This window comes from Esox lucius, chromosome 1 (genome assembly GCF_011004845.1).
Source record: "Esox lucius isolate fEsoLuc1 chromosome 1, fEsoLuc1.pri, whole genome shotgun sequence".
Classification (NCBI taxonomy): Eukaryota; Metazoa; Chordata; class Actinopteri; order Esociformes; family Esocidae; genus Esox; species Esox lucius.
Window position 1 is genome coordinate 41,094,466 of NC_047569.1, and position 15,793 is coordinate 41,110,258.

General features: G+C 43.2%; 1 protein-coding gene across 2 annotated transcripts in view; it reads left to right on the forward strand.

The window, feature by feature from the left end:
* tenm4 (teneurin transmembrane protein 4) overlaps window positions 1–15,793 on the forward strand; it is a 276,917-nt gene that overhangs the window by 242,611 nt on the left and 18,513 nt on the right. For both annotated transcript variants that reach the window (XM_029120114.2, XM_013135886.4), the window contains exons 30-31: window positions 2,956–3,128; window positions 8,393–8,628. In XM_029120114.2, coding sequence (XP_028975947.2) covers window positions 2,956–3,128; window positions 8,393–8,628 — 409 coding nt within the window. The remainder of the gene's footprint in view (window positions 1–2,955; window positions 3,129–8,392; window positions 8,629–15,793) is intronic.

Sequence of the window (15,793 nt, forward strand, 5' to 3'; positions counted from 1 at the left end):
GAAATTGAGCTGAATGAGAAAATTGTGACGTGTATCTTTTAGATCGAATTAATGTGCTGTTAATGGTTACTGGATTTGATTGGCTGATCCCACCAGATGACAGGGTCACTCATGTCATCACACTTCAAACTCGATCATCATTAGAGGTCAGTCAGTTAGCTATGCCAACATGTATTTCTCTGACATAGAGAAGGCTTCAGTGGTGCTCCCCCTGCTGGATTGGATGCTATAAGGTCTGAACTCTAAACATCTCTTTGGCATAGATAACAGGGTCTGAACTCTAACCATCTCTATGGCATAGATAACAGGGTCTGAACTCTAACCATCTCTATGGCATAGATAACAGGGTCTGAACTCTATCCATCTCTATGGCATAGAGAACAGGGTCTGAACCCTATCCATCTCTATGGCAATGATAACCAGGTGATCTCATTCCATCTCTAGTGTACTACTTTTGAGCCCTATGGGCATTTTCAGCTCTAGTTAAAAGTAGTGCACTATCCAGGCAATAGTGCGCCATTCAGAACACAGTCACTGCCACATCCTCTGCTCCCCAGGCTGTTGTTGGTATTCATAGTGCTCATTGGTGGATGAGGGCTGAAAGACACGCAGAGAGATGTTCAACCTGTGGTGGATGAGGGCTGACCGACACGCAGAGAGATGTTCAACCTGTGGAGGATGAGGGCTGACCGACACGCAGAGAGATGTTCAACCTGTGGTGGATGAGGGCTGACCGACACGCAGAGAGATGTTCAACCTGTGGTGGATGAGGGCTGACCAACACGCAGAGAGATGTTCAACCTGTGGTGGATGAGGGCTGACCGACACGCAGAGAGATGTTCAACCTGTGGTGGATGATGGCTGACTGACACGCAGAGAGATGTTCAACCTTTGGTGGATGAGGGCTGGCCGACACGCAGAGAGATGTTCAACCTGTGGTGGATGAGGGCTGACCGACACGCAGAGAGATGTTCAACCTGTGGTGGATAAGGGCTGACTGACACGCATAGAGATGTTCAACCTGTGGTGGATGAGGGCTGAACAACACGTAGAGCGATGTTCAACCTGTGGAGGATTAGGGCTGACCGACACGCAGAGAGATGTTCAACCTGTGGCGGATGAGGGCTGACCAACACGCAGAGAGATGTTCAACCTGTGGTGGATGAGGGCTGACCGACACGCAGAGAGATGTTCAACCTGTGGTGGATGAGGGCTGACCGACACGCAGAGAGATGTTCAACCTGTGGTGGATGATGGCTGACTGACACGCAGAGAGATGTTCAACCTGTGGTGGATGAGGGCTGGCCGACACGCAGAGAGATGTTCAACCTGTGGTGGATGATGGCTGAACGACACGCAGAGAGATGTTCAACCTGTGGTGGATGAGGGCTGAACGACACGCAGAGAGATGTTCAACCTGTGGTGGATGAGGGCTGAACGACACGCAGAGAGATGTTCAACCTGTGGAGGATGAGGGCTGACCAACACGCAGAGAGATGTTCAACCTGTGGTGGATGAGGGCTGACCAACACGCAGAGAGATTTGTTCAACCTGTGGTGGATGAGGGCTGACCGACACGTATAGAGATGTTCAACCTTTGGTGGATGAGGGCTGACCGACACGCAGAGAGATGTTCAACCTGTGGTGGATGAGGGCTGAACAACACGCAGAGAGATGTTCAACCTGTGGTGGATGAGGGCTGACCGACACGCAGAGAGATGTTCAACCTGTGGTGGATGAGGGCTGACCGACACGTATAGAGATGTTCAACCTTTGGTGGATGAGGGCTGACCGACACGCAGAGAGATGTTCAACCTGTGGTGGATGATGGCTGACTGACACGCAGAGAGATGTTCAACCTGTGGTGGATGAGGGCTGACCGACACGCAGAGAGATGTTCAACCTGTGGTGGATGAGGGCTGACCGACACGCAGAGAGATGTTCAACCTGTGGTGGATGAGGGCTGACCGACACGCAGAGATGTTCACCTGGTTCCACTGCTGATGTGCTGCTGTCCAATCGACCACCTCGGGTCACGACACCATCTGACCCCTCTGGTCCTGTCGCTGCCGGCTCAACCCACACATTTACCAAAACAATGAAAATGACTGGGATTGTGTGTGTGACTGTGTGTGTGTGTATGTGTGTGTCTGTCTGTCTTAGATCCTTTGTCTGCTGTTGAACCATTCTGTATCGCTTCGCATTCATATTTCCTGTACTTCGTATTATAATGGGATTATGTTTATATCAATCTTCAAGTGCCGCAAAAAGGTGCCATATTTTGCTTCCTGCGTTATCAGATGTTAACACACTCTTAATGTCAGTCAGTGTTCTTGATATTACAGACTCCTAATGTCAGTCAGTGTTCTTGATATTACACACTCCTAATGTCAGTCAGTGTTGTTGATATTACAGACTCCTAATGTCAGTCATTGTTCTTGATATTACAGACTCCTAATGTCAGTCATTGTTCTTGATATTACACACTCCTAATGTCAGTCATTGTTCTTGATATTACAGACTCCTAATGTCAGTCAGTGTTCTTGATATTACACACTCCTAATGTCAGTCAGTGTTCTTGATATTACACACTCCTAATGTCAGTCAGTGTTCTTGATATTACACACTCCTAATGTCAGTCAGTGTTCTTGATATTACACACTCCTACCATTGATTTATTCTTGTTTCTCAAGGCATCTCTGAGTTGGTTGAGTAAAGATAGATGTCAAGCCTTCTAGTGGTTAAGCACTAAATACAATTAATTAGCTTTCTTTGCTAATCAAGAATGTTATGTAATGATCCATAATGTTAATCTACTGAATCAGCATGTACCCAGTCCAGACCAATGGGGATTTAGTAGCCCAGCTAATTGTGACTCATTAGTTTTCAAACCATGTCTCAAGTCCTGTGTTGTAATGGGACCACAGATCATAAACTGTACCCGTCTCTCTCCAGGTACGACAACTACGGCCGTCTGACCAACATCACCTACCCCACTGGCCTGGTGGGCAGCTACCGTACAGACTCTGACAGCTCCGTCAGGGCCCAGGCCGAGGCCTCAAACAAGGAGGACATCACCATCACCACCAACCTGTCAGCATCAGGAACCTTCTACACACTCATGCAGGGTGAGGAAATCCAATAACTCCTTTTACCAAACCAATAGCTTCTGTTAACAAACAAATAACTACTTTTACCAAACCAATAGCTAATGGTACCAAACCAATAGCTGCTGTTACCAAACCAATAACTAGTGGTACCAAACCAATACTTGCTTTTACAAAACTGTTAACTACGGTTACTAAACCAGTAACTAATGTTACGAAGCCAATAGCTACTGTTACCAAACCAATAACTACTGTTAGTAAACCAATAACTAGTGGTGCAAAATCAATAATTAGTGTTACCAAACCAATAACTACTGTTACTAAACCAATAACTGCTTTTATTCAATCATTCAGTCAGTTGTTGGTTGCTACACATTCACTAGTTGGCAACACATTTACTTAAACTCACAGGTTCTTTTGAAAGGGTACTGTAATGACTCTACCAGTTTTTGATTTTTAAGGGTTCTTTGCTGTTCATGAAATTATTATTTTCTCTTTAAGGGAGAATTTAATGTAGGGCAGGCAGGTAATTTGAATACTTAGGGGCAATCTTTTTTATGTCCAAGTATGTGATTTAAACAATAAGACACAAGGGGTGTGCTGATATGCATTTTAGAAGAAAGGTGCTATCTTTAACTTAAATTATTCTACATCTCTCCTCATAGGATAACCATTTACAGAACACATTGTTTCTATACAGAACCCTTTCCATTCTACTACAGAGAACAATAAATGGAGATATTATGAGGACAGACTTTTTTCTGTGGGTGTGGCTAATATAGCACGACTAAGAGGTTCTGCTACGGTTCCATGCCAAAGATCCTCTATCTGCTACTATTTCAAACCTTTTTTTAGAATGGACTTTTCTGAGCCGACTCCCACTCACAGATATGAGGGCAGTATATTGATTTGATGTCTCCAAACCTTTGCCATAAAAGGCCGTTTTTTCCACCAAGAAGAGAAAGCAATCAGTCAGAGGTGGACAGAGGGGGTGCGGAGGTCACAAGGTCTCTGTTCCCTCTCCTGGCTTTCCAAATGGCACCATGATCCCTTGTTAGAACACTCCTTTGACTAGAGTCCTATGGACCCACCCTGGCACCTTTGCATACTGTCAATGTTGTGTTTCACACCACACCAACAGGCATATTGATTTCCAATTGATAACTTTGAACTCTTCTGCCCTGGTTCACGTTCCTGGAGTCTCTAAAGATTTTTCCTCTGCTAACGTCATTTATTTGAAAACATCCTCCAAAACACAGGCACGTACGTGGACACACACACACACACACACTCATCGATATCATGGCTGTCTGAAAGGGGATATGACAACCTAGTGTTGCAGTACTGACTGATCTTTGACAGCAACAGTGTGTGAGTGTGTGTGTGGGAGAGAGACAGTCAGAAAGAGCTTGTGTGTTTATTTGTGTGTATGTGTGTGAGTGTGTGTGTCTGTGTGTGTGGCAGAGAGACAGTCAGAAAGAGCTTGTGTGTTTATTTGTGTGTGCGTGTGTGAGTGTGTGTGTCTGTGTGTGTGGCAGAGAGACAGACAGAAATAGATTGTGTGTTTATTTGTGTGTATGTGTGTGTGTGTGTGTGGCAGAGAGACAGACAGAAATAGCTTGTGTGTTTATTTGTGTGTATGTGTGTGTGTGTGTGTGTGTGTGTGTGTGTGTGTGTGTGTGTGTGTGTGTGTGTGGGTGTGTGTGGCAGAGAGACAGACAGAAATAGCTTGTGTGTTTATTTGTGCTTGTTTTTATGTCCTCGTGGGGACAAAATGTCCCTGTAAGTATAGTAAAACCTGAAGAATATGCCTTGTGGGGACATCTTTGAGGGCCCTGTGAGGCAAAAGTCCATTTCTGGCTCAGGGTTTAGGTTTAGGGTCCTAAAGTTAGGAATTAGATCTAGGTAAAGTTTAGGCATAAATGTTATTTTATTGAGGTTAAGGTTAGGGTTAGGTTTAGATTAGAGTTAGGTTAAGGTTAGGGTAAGGGTTGGGTTTAGGATTAAGATTAGGGCAAGGGAGCATTCAATTTTGTTTTTCAGGTCCCCATGAGGATATAAAAACAAATGTGTGTGTGTGTGTGTTGTGGTCAGGGAGTGCCCTGGAATGACCTTGTGCTGGATCTGCTGAGAGAGGGGTGTTAAGGGCCTGTGCCTGGCCTTGTAGTCTTAATGAATTCACTGCTTTAAAAAACTGACACCAGGATAACCAAACACCCTGACACACACAACACACAAACACACACAACACAAAGTGCTGACTTTGTTGCATTTTTTTTTAAGTTTTGTGTATTTCTTTATTCTTTTGAGAAATGCCTGTGGGCCCATGTGTTCTTAGTTCTCAACTGGATTCGCAGATTCACACGAATCCTCTCTTATTCCCCAAAAAACAGAACAGACAGTTAACAAGATGAGACTAAATAAAATGCAGGTGATGTTTTGTCTTGTATTAAGGTAGATTAAATCGTCATGGCTGGTTGGTGAGGGATCAGAACTCAGCTGTGAGATCCATTCCTCTGTTTTGCTGAGTTTTGATTGGATTATCAGTGGCAGTGTTTACATTCCTTCCCTTAAGCCTCAGCCTTTGGGACTCCTGTTTCCTCCAGCTGAATATCCTGCAGGCAGGTGGGGCGGGGGCTGGGGGCGCTATGAAGTACCTATTCAGCAATATCTCTGCTCCTTTGTTACCTGGTTGAGGGGACAGTTTTTGTGTTCACGGGGAATGTGTGTGTATTTCTGTGTGTCTGTGGTGTGTGTGTGTCATGCCCCAGCAAGGTCAACCTGCCTCTTCTCTGTTTTACCATCTAGACCACAATACACACACACACACACCAACCCACACACAAGCACACCAACCCACACACACGCACACCAACCCACACACACACCCACACACACCCTGACACCCACAGAAACCACGTATTGTCTGTTATTTAACCTGGTTAGTTGACTGAAATCATTCTCATTTCCAGACACCTCCTGGGGAGTTATTATCTTGCCCAGGGATGAAACAGATGTTACCCTGTTTCTGCTCAGGGATTCAGTCAACCTCTCGGTTACTGGTTGAATGAGAAACCAACGCACCTAAAAGCCTTTTTTCAATCCTGTGAATTATTATTTTAAAGGGTATTTATTGTACTGGCCACTTTATTTCTCCTATTTCATATGTTATGAAATTACAGCTGCTAGTCAGCAGTTGGCCACTTCCACCACTGACTAAAGGACTAAATGTAATATTTGCCAACGCAACAATAAATGACTTCCTGGACGAGGCAGGTGTTGAGCGGTAGTATTTCACAGAAGTGGGAGGGCTGTGAACACGTACCGATCAATGCTGCAGCACCGACTGACGCAGTTAGGTCAAGTTTAATAGTTTAAAGGCGAATATTGGCAAATATTTAAAATGCGTCCGGGGTCATAACCCTCCAACTTATTGTTGAACTGTCAAAGTGCGCAGCTGTCTTCCTCAGTGGAGACCGAGCTAAATCTACAGAAAGGCTTTATTTCACAAGGCCAAACATCCCCCCACTCACTGATGTGTTTACATAGAACTCTGGGGAATAATGAATATTGACTGAAGGTTCTGTCTCTGTAAAAGTGTGTACAGTGCTTTTAGAAGGTATTCAGACACCTTAAATTTCATCACATTTTGTAGTGGTATACAATTTTTTTCTAATTGATTACATATTTTTTCTGTTTTCCATCTACTTACAATACCCCATGATGACAATGTGAAAACGTGTTTTTAGAAAATAAAAAACAGATAAATAGACTCTTGATTCAGTGATAGGGACAACAGGCTGTGTACTTTGGGTTGTTGTGCTGAAAGATTCATCTTTACCAGGCTTTCTTCAAGGACCTCTGCATTTTTCTCAGTTCAACCTTCCCTTAAAATGCAGTCAAGTGAAAGAGCTTCATTGAGTAAAATAAAAAATCACCCAAAAATATTGATTTGATTTTGTCAATTTTCTTAATTCCACAATGTTGTATCTAACACTTCAGTGACAGGGAAGCAGTTTGTCGACCTTGTGATGTCACATCGTCACTGTAGCTCCGCCTCACTGTTGCTGTAGCCCAGCCTCACCGTCCCTGTAGCCCCGCCTCGCCGTACCTGTAGCCCCGCCTCACCGTCTCTGTAGCCCCACCTCACCGTACCTGTAGCCCCACCTCACCGTCCCTGTAGCCCCGCCTCACCGTCCCTGTAGCCCCGCCTCACCGTCCCTGTAGCCCTACCACACCGTCCCTGTAGCCCCGCCTCACCGTCCCTGTAGCCCCACCTCACCGTACCTGTAGCCCCACCTCACCGTCCCTGTAGCCCTACCACACCGTCCCTGTAGCCCCGCCTCACCGTCCCTGTAGCCCCGCCTCACCGTCCCTGTAGCCCCGCCTCACCATCTCTGTAGCAAAGCACTTAATAATTTACAATACTATCTCAGGAGTATGTCACTAATCTTTCCATAAAATCAGACATTGTTTATACTTTGTTTGAGGGCACAGATCAAAGTTCTGTGTATGGAAGGAGACCTTGGGTTGCATACAGCACCTCCTTCTTCCCTCCTCACAGCTCCTCACGGCATTCTTTCCCATGTGACCACAGCCCAGGCTCACCTACATCAGTATCAGGCCATGTTGTCCCTAATTACTGAGGCTGTTCAGGTGTTTTTGAGGGTTCTGATCCTTGTCCGTAAAGGCTGGGACCTCCTCCCGTGACCTCCTCCTGTGACCACCTCTTGTGACCTCTTCCTGTGACCACTTCCTGTGATCACCTCTTGTGACCTTCTGTGACCTCTTCCTGTTACCACCTCTTGTGACCTCCTGTGACCTCCTCCTGTGACCGCTTCCTGTGATCACCTCTTGTGACCACTTCCTGTGATCACCTCTTGTGTTCTTCTGTGACCTCCTCTTGTGGCCACCTTTGCATATTTATGGCTGACAGATGCTTCAACAGTCACAGTTACTGCATCACACACTCAGACTGTGTCAGTTCATGTTGGTCTGTGTCTATTTTGAACTTTTACAACGCCAGCTCCTTTATGTGACTATGTCTGTTCGGGAGCAGGATTCAGGAACATTCCCTAATCCTCTTCTCTGTTCACCTCTGTCCTCCTCTGCACTCCTCTGCTATCCTCTGTCCTCCTCTGCACTCCTCTGTTCTCCTCTGTCCTCCTCTGCACTCCTCTGTCCTCTGCACTCCTCTGTTCTCCTTTGTCCTCCTCTGCATTCCTCTGTCCTTCTCTGCACTCCTCTGTTCTCCTCTGTCCTCCTCTGTACTCCTCTGTCCTCAGACCAAGTCAGGAACAGTTACTACATCGGTCTGGATGGCTCTCTGGGCCTTGTTTTGGCCAATGGGATGGAGGTGTCCCTACACACAGAGCCCCACCTCCTGGCCGGAACGGTGAACCCCACAGTTGGCAGGAGGAACGTCACCCTGGCCATCGACAACGGGCTGAACCTGGTGGAGTGGAGGCAGCGCAAGGAGCAGTCCCGGGGACAGGTCACCGTCTACGGGCGACGCCTCCGGGTAAGACGGGCATATCACTGCTAATCATGATGTTGATGTTTTATTCACGGGCCGTCACAGTGTTTCGTACTGTCTGCCTGGCGCGGAATGTGTGGTTCCTGGGTGGGAGTCATGCTGGGGCTAATGATCTGACCCCTGACTGTCAGTGGAGAGTCGCAGCTGTCCTCTGACCTTGATTCATCCCTACTAGCATGTGTCAACCTTTTGGTTTCATCCATCCCTGTCTTTCTCCACCTCTTTCCCTCCGTCTGTCTTATCCATCTCCCTGACACCTGTCTGTCTGTTATCCATCTCCCTGACATCTGTCTGTCTGTTATCCATCTCCCTGACATCTGTCTGTCTGTCTTTATCCACCTCTTTCCCTCTGTCTGTCTGTTATCTATCTCCCTGACATCTGTCTGTCTGTCTTATCCATCTCCCTGACATATGTCTGTCTGTCTGTCTTATCCTTCTCCCTGACATCTGTCTGTCTCTCTTATCCATCTCCCTGACAGACATCTGTCTGTCTTAGCCGCAAACACACACGCACACAAAAACACACAGCCACACACACCCAGCAGTGCCTCATAGTGGAATAACTTCAGATGATCTCTGAAGGGGCTCAAGGACCTGGTGGTGAATTTAAGACCTCTTTGTCCCGTGTTTTATAATGGCAGCAAAGAGACTCCTGGTTTAGTCTGCCAAGTGTGTGTGTGTGTGTGTGTGTGTGTGTGTCTGTGTGTGCAAGGACATCTGAGTCAGGTACAGTCAGGTACAGCCAAATGGTGCCAGGCACTAGTGGTGTAACTACCATCTTTACATTATAGGATAGATAATAGTGGTGTAACTACTGTCTTTACATTATGGAACAGATCTTAGTGGTGTAACTACTGTTTTTACATTATGGGATAGATAATCATGGTGTAACTACTGTCTTTACATTATGGGATAGATACTAGTGGTGTAACTACTGTCTTTACATTTTGGGAGGGATATTAGTGGTGTAACTACTGTCTTTACATTATGGGATATATATTATTAATGTAACTACTGTCTTTAAATTATGGGATAGATTATAGTGGTGTAGCTACTGTCTTTACATTGTGGGATAGATGTTAGTGGTGTAACTACTGTCTTTCCATTATAGAATATATCTTGGTGGTGTAACTAGAGTCTTTATATTATGGGATAGATATTAGTGGTGTAACTACTGTCTTTACATTATAAGATAGATATTAGTGGTGTAAATACTGTCTTTACATTATGGAATAGATCTTAGTTGTTTAACTAGACTCTTTACATTATGGGATAGTTAATAGCGGTGTAACTACTGTCTTTACATTATGGAATAGATCTTAGTTGTTTAACTAGACTCTTTACATTATGGGATAGTTAATAGCGGTGTAACTACTGTCTTTACATTATGGAATAGATCTTAGTGGTTTAACAAGAGTCTTTACATTATGGGATAGATATTAGTGGTGTAACTACAGTCTTTACATTATGGGATAGATGTAAGTGGTGTAACTACTGTCTTTGCATTATGGAATAGATAATAGTGGTGTTACTACTGTCTTTACATTGTGGGATAGATAATAGTGGTGTAGCTACTTCTTTACATTATTGGATAGATACTAGTGGTGTAACTACTGTCTTTACATTATGAAATAGATCTTAGTGGTGTTACTAGAGTCTTTACATTATGCGAAGATATTAGTGGTGTAACTACTGTCTTTACATTATGGGATAGATAATAGTGGTTTAACTAGAGTATTTACATTATGGCATATATATTAGTGGTGTTACTAGAGACTTTACATTATGGCATAGATATTAGTGGTGTAACTACTGTCTTTACATTATGGGAGGGATATTAGTGGTGTAACTACTGTCTTTACATTATGGGATAGATATTATTGATGTAACTACTGACTTTACATTATGGGATAGATAATAGTGGTGTAACTACTGTCTTTCCATTATGGAATATATCTTAGTGGTGTTACTAGAGACTTTACATTATGGCATAGATATTAGTGTTGTAACTACTGTCTTTACATTATGGAATATATCTTAGTTGTATAACAAGAGACTTAACATTATGGGATAGATATTAGTGGTGTAACTACAGTCTTTACATTATGGGGTAGATATTAGTGGTGTAACTACTGTTTTTGCATTATGGAATAGATAATAGTGGTGTTACTACTGTCTTTACATTGTGGGATAGATAATAGTGGTGTAGCTACTTCTTTACATTATTGGATAGATAATAGTGGTGTAACTACTGTCTTTACATTATGAAATAGATCTTAGTGGTGTTACTAGAGTCTTTACATTATGCGAAGATATTAGTGGGAGGGATATGGGAGGGATATTAGTGGTGTAACTACTGTCTTTACATTATGGGATAGATATTATTGATGTAACTACTGACTTTACATTATGGGATAGATAATAGTGGTGTAACTACTGTCTTTCCATTATGGAATATATCTTGGTGGTGTAACTAGAGTCTTTACATTATGGGATAGATAATAGTGGTGTAACTACTGTCTTTCCATTATGGAATATATCTTAGTGGTGTTACTAGAGACTTTACATTATGGAATATATTATGTGGTATAACAAGAGACTTAACATTATGGGATAGATATTAGTGGTGTAACTACAGTCTTTACATTATGGGGTAGATATTAGTGGTGTAACTACTGTCTTTACTTTATGTGATAGATATTAGTGGTGTAACAATTTTCTTGTGACATGTGGAAGCCAAGTTCCAAACATTTCCTGATGAGCAGCAATTGAAAGGGATGTAAAATGTAAGGTGTTCTATTATATGTTGTTCATGAATATTATAGTCTTGCTCTGTGAATTACAAATCAAGCATGTGTATGTGTATGAGTGAGTGTGTGTCTTAATGTGTGTATGACTGAGTCAATGAAAGAGTGAGTGAGTGTGTGTTAGTGTTTGTATGTGAGTGTGTGTCAGTGTGTGTGACATGGCTAATGGTGAGTGTGTGTGACATGGCTAATGGTGAGGTGCCACTTTGTCTGTCATTGTCTGTTCATTTAATTGCCCCGAAGGCCTTTTTAGAAGTGAGACAGGCTAATGTAGATAACACACACACACCCACTCTCACACACAAACACACCAGTCCTCTCTCCATGCCAGACACACACACCACACACTCACCCACTTTCACACACACACACCATTCCTCTCTCCATGCAAGACACACACACCACACACACACACACACACACCAGTCCCCTCTCCATGCCAGACACAAACACCACTCACACACACACACACACCAGTCCTCTCTCCACACCCACACACACTGGTTTCCTGGGGGATCAGCCTAATGGGGAGAGCAGAACAGAACGGAGGGTAGGAATCATTCAACGACCTTGACTAGCATGTCATGTGATATTACGTGGGTGGGAGCGAGGCAGAGACAGAGAGGGAAAGACAGAGAGGGAAAGACAGAGAGGGAAAGACAGGGGGAGGGAAAGGGGTGAGTGTGAAAGTCAGACTGATAGGTGTGTGTGTGCGTGTGTGTCCTCCTCTGTGTGTGTCCTCCTCTGTGTGTGTCCTCCTCTGTGTGTGTCCTCCTCTGTGTGTATCCTCCTCTGTGTGTGTCCTCCTCTGTGTGTGTTCTCTGCGTCTTGAAGCTAAAGATTTCATCGTAGCACCAGGAAAGGTGATGGAAGTGGTCTAGATTAACTGAAATATTTCCTGAAGTTCCAAAATTAGGCCTTCTGCTGTCTTGTCAGAAAGCCACTTAATAATTCACAATACTATTTCAGCAGTATGTCACCAATCTTTCCATAAAATCTGAAAGGAAACATGCCTAGATTTGAATTGTGTTTAGCAAAATAGTCAAACATTTTCTGGACTCAGTAAATAGCATTCAGACCAAGCAGGCATTTTGAAACGTTTCAAATACCATTGTGGGAAAATAACAAATGGAAAGGGAATGTTTTCTGTTAAAAGAGGAGACTCTAATCTGTCTGTACGCTACCAAAATGTTTTTTCAACTTCCAAACGCTAGACTATTCTAGGTTCAAAGTAAAACAAGAGAACGTTTTTTGACATCGCCAATGACTGAACTGCGCAGCACAGCACCCTGTGAATCAGTAAAGGCAGAAAGCTTTTTAAGGACTATATTTGTATCATATTGTAGCATGCATACACCTCTGCCTGTAGGCTATAGATAGATAGATTCAAAACGAGGTTGTTTTTATTGATCTCAGATTCTCCGTTTGTCAAAGTACCTTGTCATTGTGATCAGTTGTGCAGTTAAATGATGTAGACTTGCATGAAATGCATTTATAAAAGACCAGATTTTCCAAGGATATTTTTAGACTGAGCATTTCCCTGTTGTTGAAACCTCTTATAGCTTGTTTACCAAATACTGTATATGTTTTACACTACACATAACTACACACAAACGCCCACACACCAAACACACCTACACTTCAAACAAACACCTACACACCAAACACACCTACACTTCAAACACACACCTACACACACACCTGCATACCCAACACACAACTACACACACCTACACACCCAACACACAACTACACACACACCAAACACAGACTCCCCCCCCCGCCCAGCAAGTAGTAAATCTCTTGGTTTGTGCTTCTCGGCCACACAGAGAGGGTGCTGCTCTCCATGGAAACAGGCGGCCTGTCAGTCTGAGTTCTACTGAGGGAGTCTTTCTCTGAGTCCGCCTGTCACTCAGTTTCAGCCAGCACAGGTGTCCTTCACAGGCACTGGGCTGTTCCACAGAGAGCTGGATAGCACAGAGATGTCCTGTAAATGCTCTGCTTCAGCCAGCACAGGTGTCCTTCACAGGCACTGGGCTGTTCCACAGAGAGCTGGATAGCACAGAGATGTCCTGTAAATGCTCTGCTTCAGCCACCACAGGTGTCCTTCACAGGTACTGGGCTGTTCCACAAAGAGCTGGATAGCACAGAGATTTCAGACTGCTTCACTTTTTCCACATTCTGTTGTGTAATAGACTTTATTTATAATTCATTATAAAAAAAAACTATCTACACAAAATAACCCATATTGACAAATCGAGTTAGTAGGTTTGGCAAATTATTGACAATGAACAGCTGAAATATCGCATATGCATACGTTTTCAGACCCTTTGCCATGACACACCAAATGAAGATGTGTCCTTTGATCATCCTTGATATGTCTATTGAACTTCGTTGTCCATCTGTGGCATATTCAATTGATTTGACATGATTTACAATGCACACAAGTAATGAAGTCCAAGGACTTCTTTGTAGACCTCAACGGTATTGATCTGGGAAACGTTATAAAAATGTGTTAAAACAGTGAAGGTTCCTAGGAACACAGTCTGCTCCTCCATTATGAAATGGAAGAAGTTTGGAACCATGTAATCTAGAACTGGTTGTGTAATCAAACTAAGTGACTGGGCAAGAAGAGATTTGGTCAGGGAAAGACCAACAATCCAATGGGAAACACTCCATCAATCAGGCCTTTCTGGTAAAGTTGCTTATCTGTTTATCAGAGATCTACCCACCTGTCTGTTTATATGAGAGATCTACCCTCCTGTCGGTATATAAGAGATCTACCCTCCTGTCTGTATATAAGAGATCTACCCTCCTCTCTGTATATAAGAGATCTACCCTCCTCTCTGTATATGAGAGATCTACCCTCCTCTCTGTATATGAGAGCTACCCGTCTGTCTGTATATGAGATCTGCCCTCCTGTCTGTATATGAGATCTACCCTCCTCTCTGTATAAAAGAGATCTACCCTCCTGTCTGTATATAAGAGATCTACCCTCCTCTCTGTATATAAGAGATCTACCCTCCTCTCTGTATATAAGAGATCTACCCTCCTCTCTGTATATGAGAGATCTGCCCTCCTGTCTGTATATGAGATCTGCCCTCCTGTCTGTGTCTATGTTGATGTATGTTGGTATCGTAATAATACATCATATTCTCACCTTGATACGGTAAACATGGGGGCTCTGTGGTTTGTTTGAATAAGCAACCAGTCAGTTGCTTGTTTGTTCAGAGGGGGACCAATCAGAGTCAAAGAGATTACAGATGTTATCTAGTAGGCATAGAGAACACATTTCTGATGTATTACTGAAAATCCACCAAAACAAATATTTAATATTGGACATGAAAAACATCAGTTTTAATTTATTTTTAATGAGAGTGCCGAAATGTGTGTGAGAGGGAGAGAGATGGAAAAATTAATCAGTTTTGTTGAGCGTTTTTATTATCGTACTGAAAATGATGAATAATGGATGTTATTGAACAAAAAAATTAAGTTGTTCTTTTAGTAAACTTTTGATTAATCCTATGAGTCGTATTAGATATTATTTGACAGTGCTGTTAGAGAGTGCTACAGATAATTAAGAGATCAATGTTTGAGACAAAAAAGCTTTCATATTATTTATAAATCATCTAATTTGACTAACTGAACATCGAAACAGTGATGTTAGATTGAAGAACTGAGACAGACAGACACTTTACCGAGCCACTGTGGATCATCACTGTTGTTGCTTGTTTCTTGGGGTTTCAGGCTGGGTGTTTTGTAAAAGCACTTTGTGACAACTGCTGATGTAAAAAGGGCTTTATAAATACATCGATTGATTGACTAGAAGATATAATGGTCCTGTCCCTCTCCATATTTCCATCCATATCATCCTGTTTAAGCTCTGCATGTTTTAAGACCTGCAAGTTTAAAGAACCTCCTGTTTAGAGATCCACCTGTTTAAAGACCTGCATGTTTAAAGAGCTTCCTATTTACAGATCTGCCTATTAGCCTGACAATTTATTATGCACCATGTCATCAAAACCACTCAGTTTAAAAATTATAATTTAATGGCTGACTTGAGGTATGATAGTGATTGTGCTTAGAGATTTGGCGCATATAAATAACATATTACACCACCACCCAAAGGGAGAATTTAAAAAAAAAAAACACTCCTAGGCTGCACCTTTAAAGCTCTGCCGGTTTAGAGCTCTGGCTGTTTAGAGCTCTGCTGGTTTAGGGCTCTGCTGGTTTAGGGCTCTGCCGGTTTAGAGCTCTGGCTGTTTAGGGCTCTGCTGGTTTAGGGCTCTGCTGGTTTAGGGCTCTGCTGGTTTAGGGCTCTGCCGGTTTAGAGCTCTGGCTGT